Source organism: Seriola lalandi, unplaced genomic scaffold, assembly GCF_002814215.2.
Source record: "Seriola lalandi dorsalis isolate HSWRI2012SDOR001 ecotype SW California unplaced genomic scaffold, Sedor1 jcf7180002053882, whole genome shotgun sequence".
NCBI classification, from domain to species: Eukaryota; Metazoa; Chordata; class Actinopteri; order Carangiformes; family Carangidae; genus Seriola; species Seriola lalandi.
In genome coordinates, this window is record NW_019524435.1 from 8,325 (window position 1) to 20,824 (window position 12,500).

The 12,500-nt window shown below is 43.3% G+C and overlaps 2 protein-coding genes across 33 annotated transcripts in view; one reads left to right on the forward strand and one right to left on the reverse strand.

Moving 5' to 3' along the window:
- Positions 1-1,519, reverse strand: part of LOC111651952 (uncharacterized) — a 5,034-nt gene extending 3,515 nt beyond the window's left edge. For 20 of the 32 annotated variants that reach the window (XM_087172866.1, XM_087172857.1, XM_087172870.1 and 17 more), the window contains exons 1-2: positions 1,427-1,518; positions 278-621 (exon numbers count right to left, since the gene is read on the reverse strand). The gene's annotated coding sequence lies outside the window, so the exon portion shown is untranslated. Of the gene's footprint in view, positions 1-277; positions 622-1,426 lie in introns of all 32 variants that reach the window. The other 12 variants (XM_087172864.1, XM_087172852.1, XM_087172863.1 and 9 more) reach the window with 1 other exon arrangement.
- A 961-nt stretch (positions 1,520-2,480) lies between these two features.
- On the forward strand, positions 2,481-9,338 carry slc25a11 (solute carrier family 25 member 11). The gene is made up of 9 exons (XM_023402020.2): positions 2,481-2,691; positions 5,871-6,023; positions 6,456-6,573; positions 6,705-6,793; positions 6,902-6,992; positions 7,554-7,644; positions 7,735-7,834; positions 8,095-8,146; positions 8,894-9,338. Exons 1-9 carry the CDS (start codon positions 2,627-2,629, stop codon positions 9,047-9,049), a joined length of 915 nt encoding a protein of 304 aa, XP_023257788.1. The 5' UTR covers positions 2,481-2,626; the 3' UTR covers positions 9,050-9,338.
- Positions 9,339-12,500: the final 3,162 nt, after the last annotated feature.

Below are 12,500 nucleotides of genomic sequence, written 5' to 3' on the forward strand. Positions count from 1 at the left end.
AGAGAGAGAGAGGGAGAGAGGGGTTATCTCCTGCAGAGTCAGCAGACAGACAGACAGTTAGACAGACAGACAGTTAGACAGACAGACAGACAGTTAGACAGACAGACAGACAGTTAGACAGACAGACAGTTAGACAGACAGTTAGACAGACAGACAGACAGACAGTTAGACAGACAGACAGACAGACAGACAGACAGTTAGACAGACAGTTAGACAGACAGACAGACAGACAGACAGTTACACAGACAGACAGACAGACAGACAGACAGGTACTGACTCTTGAAGCTGATCCTGAATCTGTAGGGGTTGTACAGAGTTAAAACTCTCCTGTGTGAGTTTCTCTGTCCAGAGTAGAACACCAGCTCAGAGGGGAACAGGAAGACAGGCAGCGGGGGCACCACAACTGACTCACCTCCTGTCTCCCCCCTCTCCACCTGTCTCACCCCCGCCTGGCCTATGTCCCTTCTCCTAACCCCCTGCTCCGCCATCCCACCCTGTCCCTGTCCGTCATGGCTGTCCCTGCTCCTCATTGGTCCGCCCTGTGTGGTGCCCCACCCGCCGCCATAATCCGAGTGCTGTCATTGGACGTCTTGTAGTGTGATGTCACAGCATCGCAGCCAGCTGCAGAGAGAAGTGAAAAATAAAGATAATATTACCATAAATTACCATTTTTCATGTTATTTTTCACATTTTTATCACGAAAAAAAGTATTTTAAACTGCTACTTTTAATAGACTTATAATTTTAAATACAACATATAAAAAACAAATAATAAAATAATAAAAATAATAATAAATAACCACAAACATTTACTGTTTCTTAAATGTGAGGATTTGATGCTTGTCAGTTTTCTATCACAATAAACTGAATCTGTTCGGACATGATGAGACGTCAGCCCGGTCTGTGACGTATCACGCATTTATTACTATCTTCAGATTTAAAGTTTCGTTTGGAGGCAACAGAAAAACGCTGTAAAAATCCTTAAAAACCTCCTCGTGGAGACACAGGTGACTCAAACCTTCACGCCACAGAACAGACACAAACTGAAGCACTGTGTTTCTGTTTATTTCCTATTATTACATTTTAAGGAAATAAAATGTGGTTGAGTTTTCTCTCCTGACTCAGTCTGTAATATCATGCTTTATATGTAAGTTTTTACAGGCACTTTAACGCATCCCTTGTTTGTTTACTGTAATAAAATCTATTAAAAACAGAAGAGAACTGTCTGTTTTTATCTCGGTGAGGTTAGCTAATGCTAGCTGCTCCGTCACACCGACCCGCAGAATAATCGTTAAAATAACGGAAACACGGCTGAGCAGAAAACACGAGCAGCAGCTGGAAAAGTCAATCGGTTCCTCAAGAGTCCTCAGACTGAGTCAGAACCAAGGTGAACCCAGTAGAAACCACAGTTTAGTGTCTCTACTCACCGCCGGTTGTTTCTACTTCCTCAGCAAGCTGTTGCATTTGACAGCTCCCGCCCAATCTGGAACTCGCAACCAATCACTGTGCAGGAAGTGACACCACTGGCTTTCTATTGGACGAGAGTCACATCAGTCACGTTCGTGTTTTGACGCTTTGTTTACATTGTTTATTACTACAAATGTTTGACTTAAAAATTAATAATATTTCATTAATTAACTAAACACATGATATTAATCAATTATAATTATTAGAACTGACAAGTATTTAGTTTTAGAAATAATACAGATTAATTTTATCTGATTTACACTGACACTTGGATATAATATATATATTTATTTTCTATCACTTAAATTTCAAATGTTTATGCATTTATGTATTACTTACCTCTTGATTGGGTCGTACCTGTATTTATTTTTATAATAAGATTTAATGAGTTTTATTTAATGTAATGATAATGAAAAAATTGTGTAAAAGTTTATTCAACTAGTGAAGAACATTTTTATTTGATCACATTGGACTTGTGTACATTTTGGAACATTTATTGATTAACATTCTTTTTTTTATTATTTCTTTAAATTTATTTGGGTTGTGCTGAAACTGCTGTTGCTTTCAAAGACTGTCGGATATATAGTTACTACGCAGGTTACAGTAAAAGAATACAGTAAGTTGTGGAAGGAAATCTTTCTGTTTTAGTTACTGACCATATTAGAGGTGTTTTTTTTTAATGTTGTTGGGTTTCTTAACTGAATACAGGCTTGAATATGTTCAATGTATGTATTAATGTAGAATTTCGCTAATAAAAACAAATAAAAGAGTAACAATAGTGGCTGCACAACTAAAAGCAAATTTAATGTCATTGTTAATTCTTAAACTCTTTTATATCTAAACAACAGCCTGAATATAGTATCTTTAAAATGCAAAACAAGACACATTTACGAGACACGGCCATATGTACGAGCTACTGTAGGGACCCTGAAGGCAGCATAACAATCGACTCTGTTCGTTGATCTTCGTGCTCCTCGTCTTCGCCAGCTGATTGGTCCACCGGGCTTCGTGTCTCCGGATGTGCCCGCACCAGAGAGTCACCTTGCCCCGGCTGCTGCTGCTGTACCGGTGAGAGAGCAGGTGGACCGTCCGGCCCAGAGGCACACAGGCAGCGGGAATCTGATCAGGAACTCTGCGGCCACTGACCGACCGGGGCAAATATGGCGGACGCAAAGCCCAAAACCTCTCCAAAGTCCATTAAGTTTCTGTTCGGAGGCTTGGCCGGGTAGGTGCTGCTGCTGCTGCTAGCTGTCATGCTAACTGCTAATGTCAGTGGAGCTGCTGCTAACAGAGGCGCTAACACACCGCAACGTTATTCTGGTGAAATCCGCGATTGAAAAACAACGTATTGTTTAGTTTATAATAAAACACCCGGGCTGTAACGGTCCAGTGAGGCCGCCCTGATTGTTGCCTTGTTAGCTGCTAATGCTAACGCCCCGTGACGGTGTTACGGCGAAATCTGTTCCCCTATCGATTTGTGTCCACCGATAACAACATGAAGCGACGCTCAGCCCTGGCCCCAGCTCGTGACCCCTGCGACAGCTAATTAAAACCCAATATCAACCAGAACTAACCCGTGGAGGAACAGCGGAGGACGTTATTTGTGGCGGAAACAGTCTGCGACAACTCCCCGGTGTTACGAAGAATGTTGCACCCTCTCAGCATCTGCCCCGCTAGTCTTCTCCATCCTTCTGCAGTGTTATAGTCTAATTAGTCTGCCTTTAATGAATATAGTAGAAGAGAGAGGGGCTCTGTCTGCAGTGAAAATTAAAGTGTCCTGTCTGGAGTTTAATGTGGCCACACTGTTTGTCGGTGTTACCTGTCAACGTGAAGGCTAATGCTAATGCTAGTTGTCAGAGGCAGGTAATGCAGTTATCTGAATGAAACATGTAATTCAGATTACCACATGTAAAACTGAATTTGAACACAACACGCTGACTTCAGACCAGCATACTCAAAGTTTTACTGCACGGTCAAAGTGGAGATTAAACATGAGGAGTTTGTCACAGTTAGTCACAGTTAGTCCACTGAAACTTGCTGTTTCTTTTCTTATCCAACAGTAAATTGTGTATTTTGGGGTTTTGGAAGTTTCAGTCTCTGGAGCTCAGAGAGACCATCAGGTTCTCGGTCTCCTCTGATGCCTCAGTTAGTCCGGGTCCAGCTCTAGAAGAGTCCTGGTTCTTCCAGGCGCCTCGACACAATCCTGTCTGAGCTCTGCAGCAGCTCCTTCACCTCACGGGTTCTGCTCTGCTCAGCTGTGAGACCTTGTAGAGACAGGTGTGTGTCCAGCTGAGTTTACCACAGGTGGACAGGTGGACTACACCCACAGGTGTAGAGACATCTCAGAGATCATCCAGAGAAATGGAGGAACCTCAGCTGAACTTACAGATTCACAGTGAGGTGTCTGAATACTTCTTTAATGAAATTTTCACTCTGTCGTCATGGAGAATTGAGTGAAGACTGATGAGGGAAACATGTAATTATTTCCTCATCGGGCTGCAACATAACAACATGTGACAGAAGTGAAGGCGTCTGAAGACTTTCTGAATGTTCTCACACTCACAGCATCAAACGCCTGCAGAGAGAAAATGAACCCGACAACAGCCTGTTAATTAATGTTAACCTCGTTAGTATGCGTAACAACAAAACTAATGAAAATGCAAATATTAAGATAAAGAAAAGAAAAGACACCAAACAAGACGTGAAGTGAGAAATGGGACCGATTCCAGTGTTTGAGCTCCTGCTGCAGCGCCCCCTGCTGTGTGGACGCTGCCGCCTACAGTTTATTTATGTGTACGACAAGTTGCTCATTGACCAAAACTAAGGTTTTATCTCTTTTATCTCTGTTGTGTTGGACTTAATTCTACTTTTACTACAAACATTTCACAGCTTTTACAAACTTTTAATGTTTTATTTAACCTCCAAAAAACATTTACTGTCATAGCAACAAGAAAAAGTTTAATTATACAATAAAATGTTTTAAACTTACTTTTTACTGTGCTTCTACATTGAATGGTGCACGTGTCGTCTTCAGTTGAAGCCTGTGACCGTGGTTCTGTGACGTCTGCATGACATTCATTCATGAACACAGCTTTTTAAAAAATATACAATCATTTTTTACAGTGTAAAAAAAAAGAAGAGTCTTCACACTGTACAGACACACTGACATTTCCCTCCATGTGTCTGTCACAGCAGCTGCATGTCTGTCCTTTAAATGTCATGACCCCCCCTCAGCTGTGCACAAACTTTAAAACATCTCAGGAGCGTGCACGTTGCCCATGCACGCCCTTCGAGGAGTGTGCACGAGACCTTAACATGTCCGTGGCTGTGAGGGACAGCTGCTGGTGTCTGACGCTGAGAAAGTGTGACGGATATAAACTACAGCTCATGATTGATTAATTATCAATCAATCTGCCAGTTATTATTATTATTATTATTATTATTATTATTGTTATTATTATTGTAATTTGATGATCGTTTTGTCTATAAAAAGCCAGTTAATAGTAAAATGTCTCGTTCAATTAAAATCGTGTGTGTGTGTGTGTGTGTGTGTGTGTGTGTGTGTGTGAGTAACAGGTTCAGCAGCTAAAGGTCATCACATGTTGACTGTGAGGCCTCACTCTGTCACTTTCTTGAACAAAAAGTTTCAGCAGGTTTTTCATGTGGATCAGTGGCTCATAAAATCATGTGATTGAAACATGTTTGTTCAGCCAGTAGATTATGATCATTTTAACCCCCAGTGCATCATGGGACTAGTTAATCTGATCATAAACATGAACACACAGCTGTTATTGATACAACAGTGAACAGTTCAATGTGGAAGCTGCAGCAGTTTCACCTCCAGTCTTTTCATTGTCAGGATTGGGGGCGTCGTCAGGCTGACCTCTGACCTTCTGATAAAGTGTCAGTTGTTACAGTACGAGCTGTTCCTTTCACTGATACAGTAACTCTGATAACAGCCTGTTATCACTGCAGTGTTTCTGTATCAGCCTGATGTGGCTAAAAGAAGTAATCAGTTCCCTCCTGCTCCGTGTGGCACTGCTTCACTCTGAAACACTGGCTCACAGACACAGTTACTAATTATTAGTAAAAGGTGTAGTTTCCTAAAACAATGCTGCTGTTTGTGCTGCTTTGACAACTGTTCCTATTATTTTGTTTGCTCTAATTTCATCAGTGAAGGTGGGATAAATAAAATCACAGTCAACATTAGAACCTCCATGAAGGAGGATTTACTGCTGCAGTGACTCGGCTTCAGCTTCAGGGTGTTAGAACTAACGCACTAACAAGTGAAACAGTCCCTGTTCTCAGGAACCTTACCACTTTAACAGGAAACTGTAAATCTGAGTGTGATGACGGTTCTTTTACTCTCTGTACCTGTCTGTCTGTACCTGTCTGTCTGTCCAGGATGGGCGCGACAGTCTTTGTGCAGCCGTTGGACCTGGTGAAGAACAGGATGCAGCTGAGCGGTCAGGGAACGAAGGCTCGAGAATATAAAACCAGCTTCCACGCTCTGTTCTCCATCCTGAAGAACGAGGGAGTCGGAGGCATCTACACTGGGTATCTACCGCTTCATTTATCTACCGCTTCATTTATCTACCGCTTCATTGACCTACCGCTTCATTTATCTACCGCTTCATTGACCTACCGCTTCATTTATCTACCGCTTCATTGACCTACCGCTTCATTTATCTACCGCTTCATTTATATACCGCTTCATTTGTCTACCGCTTCATTGACCTACCGCTTCATTGACCTACCGCTTCATTGACCTACCGCTTCATTGACCTACCGCTTCATTTATCTACCGCTTCATTTATCTACCGCTTCATTTATCTACCGCTTCACCTGACACTTCATTTATCACTTTATCGGACCTTTGCTCTCACACTTCATTTACTTTTATCAGCTGTAACTCGTGTTGGTTTCCTGGTGACCACAGTGTAAGTTTCCTCGGTGAAAGTGAAGATAACGAAGTGTGCGGTCTGTCAGTCTGTCAGCAGGGCTGCTGCGGCAGGCGACCTACACGACGACTCGTCTGGGAATCTACACCATCCTGTTTGAGAAGATGACGGGAGCCGACGGACGGCCGCCAAACTTCTTCCTCAAGGTGCGTTCAGGTTCACCTGCAGAAAACTGGTAACTGCTTGTACTGCTGGAAACTATGACAACAGTACAACCTGCTGTGGACACGTTAGCTCACGGTCAGTCACAGTGTTGGACCTGCTGCTCCCTCTGCAGGCGCTGATCGGTATGACAGCTGGAGCCACGGGAGCGTTTGTGGGGACGCCAGCAGAGGTCGCTCTGATCAGGATGACGGCCGACGGACGGTGAGACGGAGACGTGAGAGAGTTCACGTGATGTTCTACCAGGACGATGTCACTTTATTTAACTGTGTGTGTGTGTGTGTGTGTGTGTGTGTGTGTGTGTGTGTCCAGTCTTCCTCCAGACCAGAGGAGAGGCTACACAAATGTTTTTAACGCTCTGGCTCGAATCACCAGAGAAGAAGGAATCACCACACTGTGGAGGGTGAGCTGGGTTCAAAGATAAAATATTTGTTGATTAATTGATCGACCAGTCGACACGAGAACAAACAGCAGCTGTTTATAATCATTCAAGTCACGTTTCTGTTTCCTGTGTCCTCTGTGGAAGTTAACTGAATATCTGTTTTTTATATGGAACACTTTTCTTTTAATTTTACAACTTTATCCACTAAATATGTGACTTTATTTCTCTAAACATTGTTTTATAATTAAATATTTATTAGTTTTGTTGGACAATCATGGCTCAAAACTTTGTATCATTTATCTAACGCTTCCTTTATCTAACGCTTCATTTATCTTTTGTGAGTCTGGTTTTGGAAACTGTGACGAATACGTTTCTTTATTTCTGGACATTAAGTCGATTAATGGAGACGATGACGTCGTCGTCAGTAGCTGCAGCTTTACGACACGTTTAAGGTTAAAACTGTTCCTAATATTATGACACTTTCTGATGCTACAGAACCTGCTCTCAGGTATTTCATTAATACTCTGGAAGATTGTGACATAGTTCATGGGAAGCTTGACCTCTGACCTGTGTGTGTTGCAGGGTTGTATTCCCACCATGGCTCGAGCGGTGGTGGTGAACGCAGCTCAGCTGGCCTCCTACTCTCAGTCCAAACAGGCGCTGCTCGACTCAGGTACAGATGTTGGACTCACAGTGAACACCTGTGTGATGTCACCTGTGTGATGTCACCTGTGTGATGCCATCTGTCTGTGTGTGTTTCCAGGATACTTTGGGGATGATATTCTGTGTCATTTCTGTGCCAGTATGATCAGCGGTCTGGTTACTACGGCAGCCTCCATGCCCGTCGACATCGTCAAGACCAGGTGAGACTCAGACTGAACAGGTGAAGGGAAGCGGCTGAGTGTTTATATAACTCACCTGTTTAGTGCTTGAACAAAAGGTCTCAGCTCCACACAAACCCCTCCTCTTTGATCATTTTTGGATTAGCTGGGAGTTAGGGGCGGAGTCATGTACTGACAAGATGGCGACGGTGGAGCAGCTCACTCTGAGCTGCAGAAATGTGTGGGTGATGTCGCAGAGTTAGAGGAGAGCTGCTTCTTAGCGAGTTTGTCTGTTTCCTCAGGATCCAGAACATGAGGATGATCGATGGGAAGCCCGAGTATAAAAACGGTTTGGTGAGTTCAACACAAAGCTTCGTGTTCACTGACCTCTGACCTCGTCATCTTAGGCGTTATTGATCACTGATCACGTGTGCAGGAGGCTCCTCACATTTCTTCTCTTAGTATTATTACTTACAACTATTTAAATCATTTTTTAAATATGAGAAAAATAATAAAATGTTACAGTTTCTCCTAATATTCAATGTTTTATCTATATTACAGTTTTTGTTAAAACTTAGTTTTGAATATTTGGTTCAACTTGTTTTTTTCTGTAAATTTTCCGAGTAAAGATTAAATGTTTATTAAACCATCACGTTTTCTTCCAACATTATGATTTTATTCCTTAAATATAATATATTTATTATTATTATGATTTCTATTATTTTCCTTAATGTTGAATTATTTCCATAATTTTTCTAAACGGGGAATATTAATAAGATGTTAGGCTTTCTGGTTATATTCCAATATTTAATGTATATTAACTTTTTTATTAAACTGATTTTTATGTTTTTAATGATTCAGTTTTTATTAAATTATCAAAACCTTTTCTTCAAACATGATAACTTTATTCTTTAAGCATAATATTTAATATTTGATAAAGGTTTTTTATTATCCTCTGAATAGTAAAATGTAGTCTCATAATGTTCATGTTTTTAAACTTTTCCTCATAATTGTACGTATCTGAATATCATGATTATGATCATCACAACTTCTTCTGTAAATATGATGAGGGTGAAACTGATGACACGTTTGTGTGTTCAGGAGGTGCTGCTGCGAGTCGTGGGGAAAGAGGGATTCTTCTCTCTGTGGAAAGGTTTCACTCCGTACTACGCTCGTCTGGGACCTCACACCGTCCTCACCTTCATCTTCCTGGAGCAGATGAACCGCCTCTACAAGACCCACGTCCTCGACCGCTAACACACACACACACACACACACACACACACACACCGTGTTTTAAATTAAAATTCTTTTTGTAAAGGAAAGAATGTAAAATAAACGTAGTTCAAACATCGTTTAGTGATGTTGTCAATGATTAATAATGAGTCTTATTGGTAGAATTATGGCCCCTCCCACGGCCCCTCCCACACCCTGACATCACACAGCATCATGGGACTGATCGGTAACCATGGCTACAGCCAGGTGGATGAGTAAGAGCTTGTTTATGTGTCTCTTTGTGTTTGTGAATAAAAGTCACATCATCTGATTCAGCTGGATTTTATCATTTGATGATAATATTAATATTATTGATTGTTTTTTCTTCTCTGTAAAGCTTTCTCAAACTTTTTTCTTATTTTTCGACATATCCAACCATAAAGATTCTGTTTATTTATTTAACAACATTTCAAAATACTTTACTTCCTGTTGAAATGCAACTTTGTTTTCAAAATAAGATTTTTTTGTCACAACTTTTCCTCCAAAAAAAACCCTTCATTATTGAAACACCTCTTTTTCATTTTCCTTCTAAATCATGATGTTTTCATCAGTTTTTTTAATATTACTACTTTATTTTCAAAATAAGATTTTTCTGATAATATTAGGACGTCTTTCTGCAGCTGCAGGTGTGTAACTGTCCACCAGAGGACGCTGCTGCTGTCATCTGGACGAGGTTTCAACAGGACACAACAATCCACCTAAAACATCTTCATATTGTTATTTAATAATATATTCATTAGGTCATTAGAACAGATTTCTGTCAATAATCAATAATTCCAGTGGTAGAAATGTAAAAAAGATTGATTGAAGCTGCAGATGAATTCATATCTAATGTTAGTCAGTTAATAACCTGCTGGTTGGTTTGACCCACATGTTGTAGGTGTGTGTGTCCAGCAGGGGGCGGCACAGAGGCGCGTGTCTGAGCCTCAGTGTCCACACTATGTGGCCAAAAGTATGTGGACGCTCCTGTCTGTTTTCCCTGGTTTTATCCTCTCAGTTCCAGTGGAGGGAAACCACATCACTGCACCGTTCAAACCTCCGGAGTCATTAAAACATGGGTTTTAATTGATCTGCATCAGCTGTTTGTGATTAAACTGACTCAGTTCACGAGAAACAAAATGTTCATGCCGATCAGAAAGTCGTTATCGTCCCCGAGGACTCGTTTGGTTTAAACACCATACACATCATAAATAAAGTCCGACAGATTCCAGCATCAAAGGTCAGTGAGCCGTGGAGCAGCACGACCCCCTCAGTGTTAATGAAACCAGAGGCTGACAGGGGCTGCCAACATGACCTTTGACCTCTGAGCGGCTCTGACTCGATAAACTAAGATTGTGATCTGAACACTTTGTGTGATTCAACCTTTTAAATTCAACAAAGACAGAAAACCCTCAAACCTCCGAGGGACAGATGTCTCAGTGTCAGGACAAGAGTTCTTTAACTGAGCTCTGACCCGGGGCTCAGGTCTCCGGGTCCGGGTCTCAGGGTCCGGGTCTCAGGGTCCAGGTCTCAGGGTTCAGGTCTGAGGGTTATGGTCTCAGGGTCCAGGTCTCAGGTTCAGGTCTCAGGGTCCAGGTCTCAGGTTCCGGGTCTCAGGGTCCGGGTCTCAGGTTCAGGTCTCAGGGTCCAGGTCTCAGGGTCCAGGTCTCAGGGTCCAGGTCTCAGGGTCCAGGTCTCAGGGATCAGGTCTCAGGGTTATGGTCTCAGGGTCCAGGTCTCAGGTTCAGGTCTCAGGGTCCAGGTCTCAGGTTCAGGTCTCAGGTTCAGGTCTCAGGTCCAGGTCTCAGGGTCCAGGTCTCAGGGTCCAGGTCTCAGGGTCCACACTCAGGTCTCAGGGTTCAGGTCTCAGGGTTCATGTCTCAGGGTTCAGGACTCAAGTCTCAGGGTCCAGGTCTCAAGGTTCAGGTCTCAGGGTCCAGGTCTCAGGGTTCAGGTCTCAGGGTTCAGGTCCAGGTCTCAGGTTCAGGTCCAGGTCTCAGGGTCCAGGTCTCAGTAACCCTCTGTACCAGAAGCAGAAGCTAGTGACAGGAAGTGGGCGTGGTCTCAAACACAGTGAGAGTGTCTCATCATCATCAGTGTGTTACATTCATGTGTGTGTTTCATCACAGCTACACACTCAGAACCTCTCTCTGTTTTGCCATATAAGGACACACACACACACACACACACACACACACACACACACACTCACACTGAATATTCATTTAAGCTGCAGCAAAATGTGTCAGAGAGAGACACCACTTCCTCTTATCTCGCTCGCCCTGACTTCTTTCGACTTGACTCAGAGAAGTTCACGAGCACTGAGGAAGTGTGTGTGTGTGTGTGTGTGTGTGTGTGTGTGTGTGTGTGTGTGTGTGTGTGTGTGTGCGTGTGTGTGTGTGTGTGTGTGTTTCCACATTAGCACTCTGTACTCAGCCCTTTGCTGTCGTTCATGTTCTGCTTTAACCTCCATAAATGGCAGCTGAACGTTCCACTGAGTGAAAATGGCCTCGACCAGCCGGCGGCCATGTTGGATGTAGTCCTTCTTCATCGTCTCAGATCAGCCTCAGACACAAACAGCTGTTTACACCATCACAGCAGCTTTCACTGAAGCAGTTAGAGTCCAAAGTCCGGACTGAGTCAGACCTGAACCCTGAGACCTGAACCCTGAGACCTGAACCCTGAGACCTGAGACCTGAACCCTGAGACCTGAGTCCTGAACCCTGAGACCTGAACCCTGAGACATGAACCCTGAGACCTGAACCCTGAGACCTGAGACCTGAACCCTGAGACCTGAACCCTGAACCCTGAGACCTGAACCCTGAGTCCTGAACCCTGAGACCTGAACCCTGAGACATGAACCCTGAGACCTGAGACCTGAACCCTGAGACCTGAGCCCTGAGACCTGAACCCTGAACCCTGAGACCTGAGACCTGAACCCTGAGACCTGAGACCTGAACCCTGAGGCCTGAACCCTGAGACCTGAACCCTGAACCCTGAGACCTGAACCCTGAACCCTGAGACCTGAACCCTGAGACCTGAACCCTGAGACCTGAACCCTGAGACCTGAACCCTGAGACCTGAGACCTGAGACCTGAACCCTGAGACCTGAACCTTGAGACCTGAACCTTGAGACCTGAACCTTGAGACCTGAACCTTGAGACCTGAGACCTGAGACCATCACTTTATGATGATGTCATTATCTCTGATGCCCCTCCACAATAAAGCTCCAGAAATCCACTTTGAAACCAGATAAAACAGAGTCTGCAGAACGTCACAGAGAACCCTCCTGTTTTTAAGTTTCCTTCAGGATCACAGTGATCCAGTGACAGTTGCCTGTGATACGAATCACCCATGATGCATTGCAGACAGGAAGTGATCACAGCTGATTCGGCTGCTGTTAATGAGGCAGATACAGGCTGAAGGAGCCTCAGCACTGACCTGCAGCTACATC

What these genes read in the sequence shown, in the direction of transcription:
- slc25a11 (XM_023402020.2), top strand. Translation starts at nt 2,627, where the DNA reads ATGGCGGACGCAAAGCCCAAAACCTCTCCAAAGTCCATTAAGTTTCTG. An exon ending in GAATCACCACACTGTGGAGG is followed by an intron (nt 6,993 to 7,553) that starts GTGAGCTGGGTT and finishes TGTGTGTTGCAG; the next exon opens with GGTTGTATTCCCACCATGGC. An exon ending in GTCGACATCGTCAAGACCAG is followed by an intron (nt 7,835 to 8,094) that starts GTGAGACTCAGA and finishes CTGTTTCCTCAG; the next exon opens with GATCCAGAACATGAGGATGA.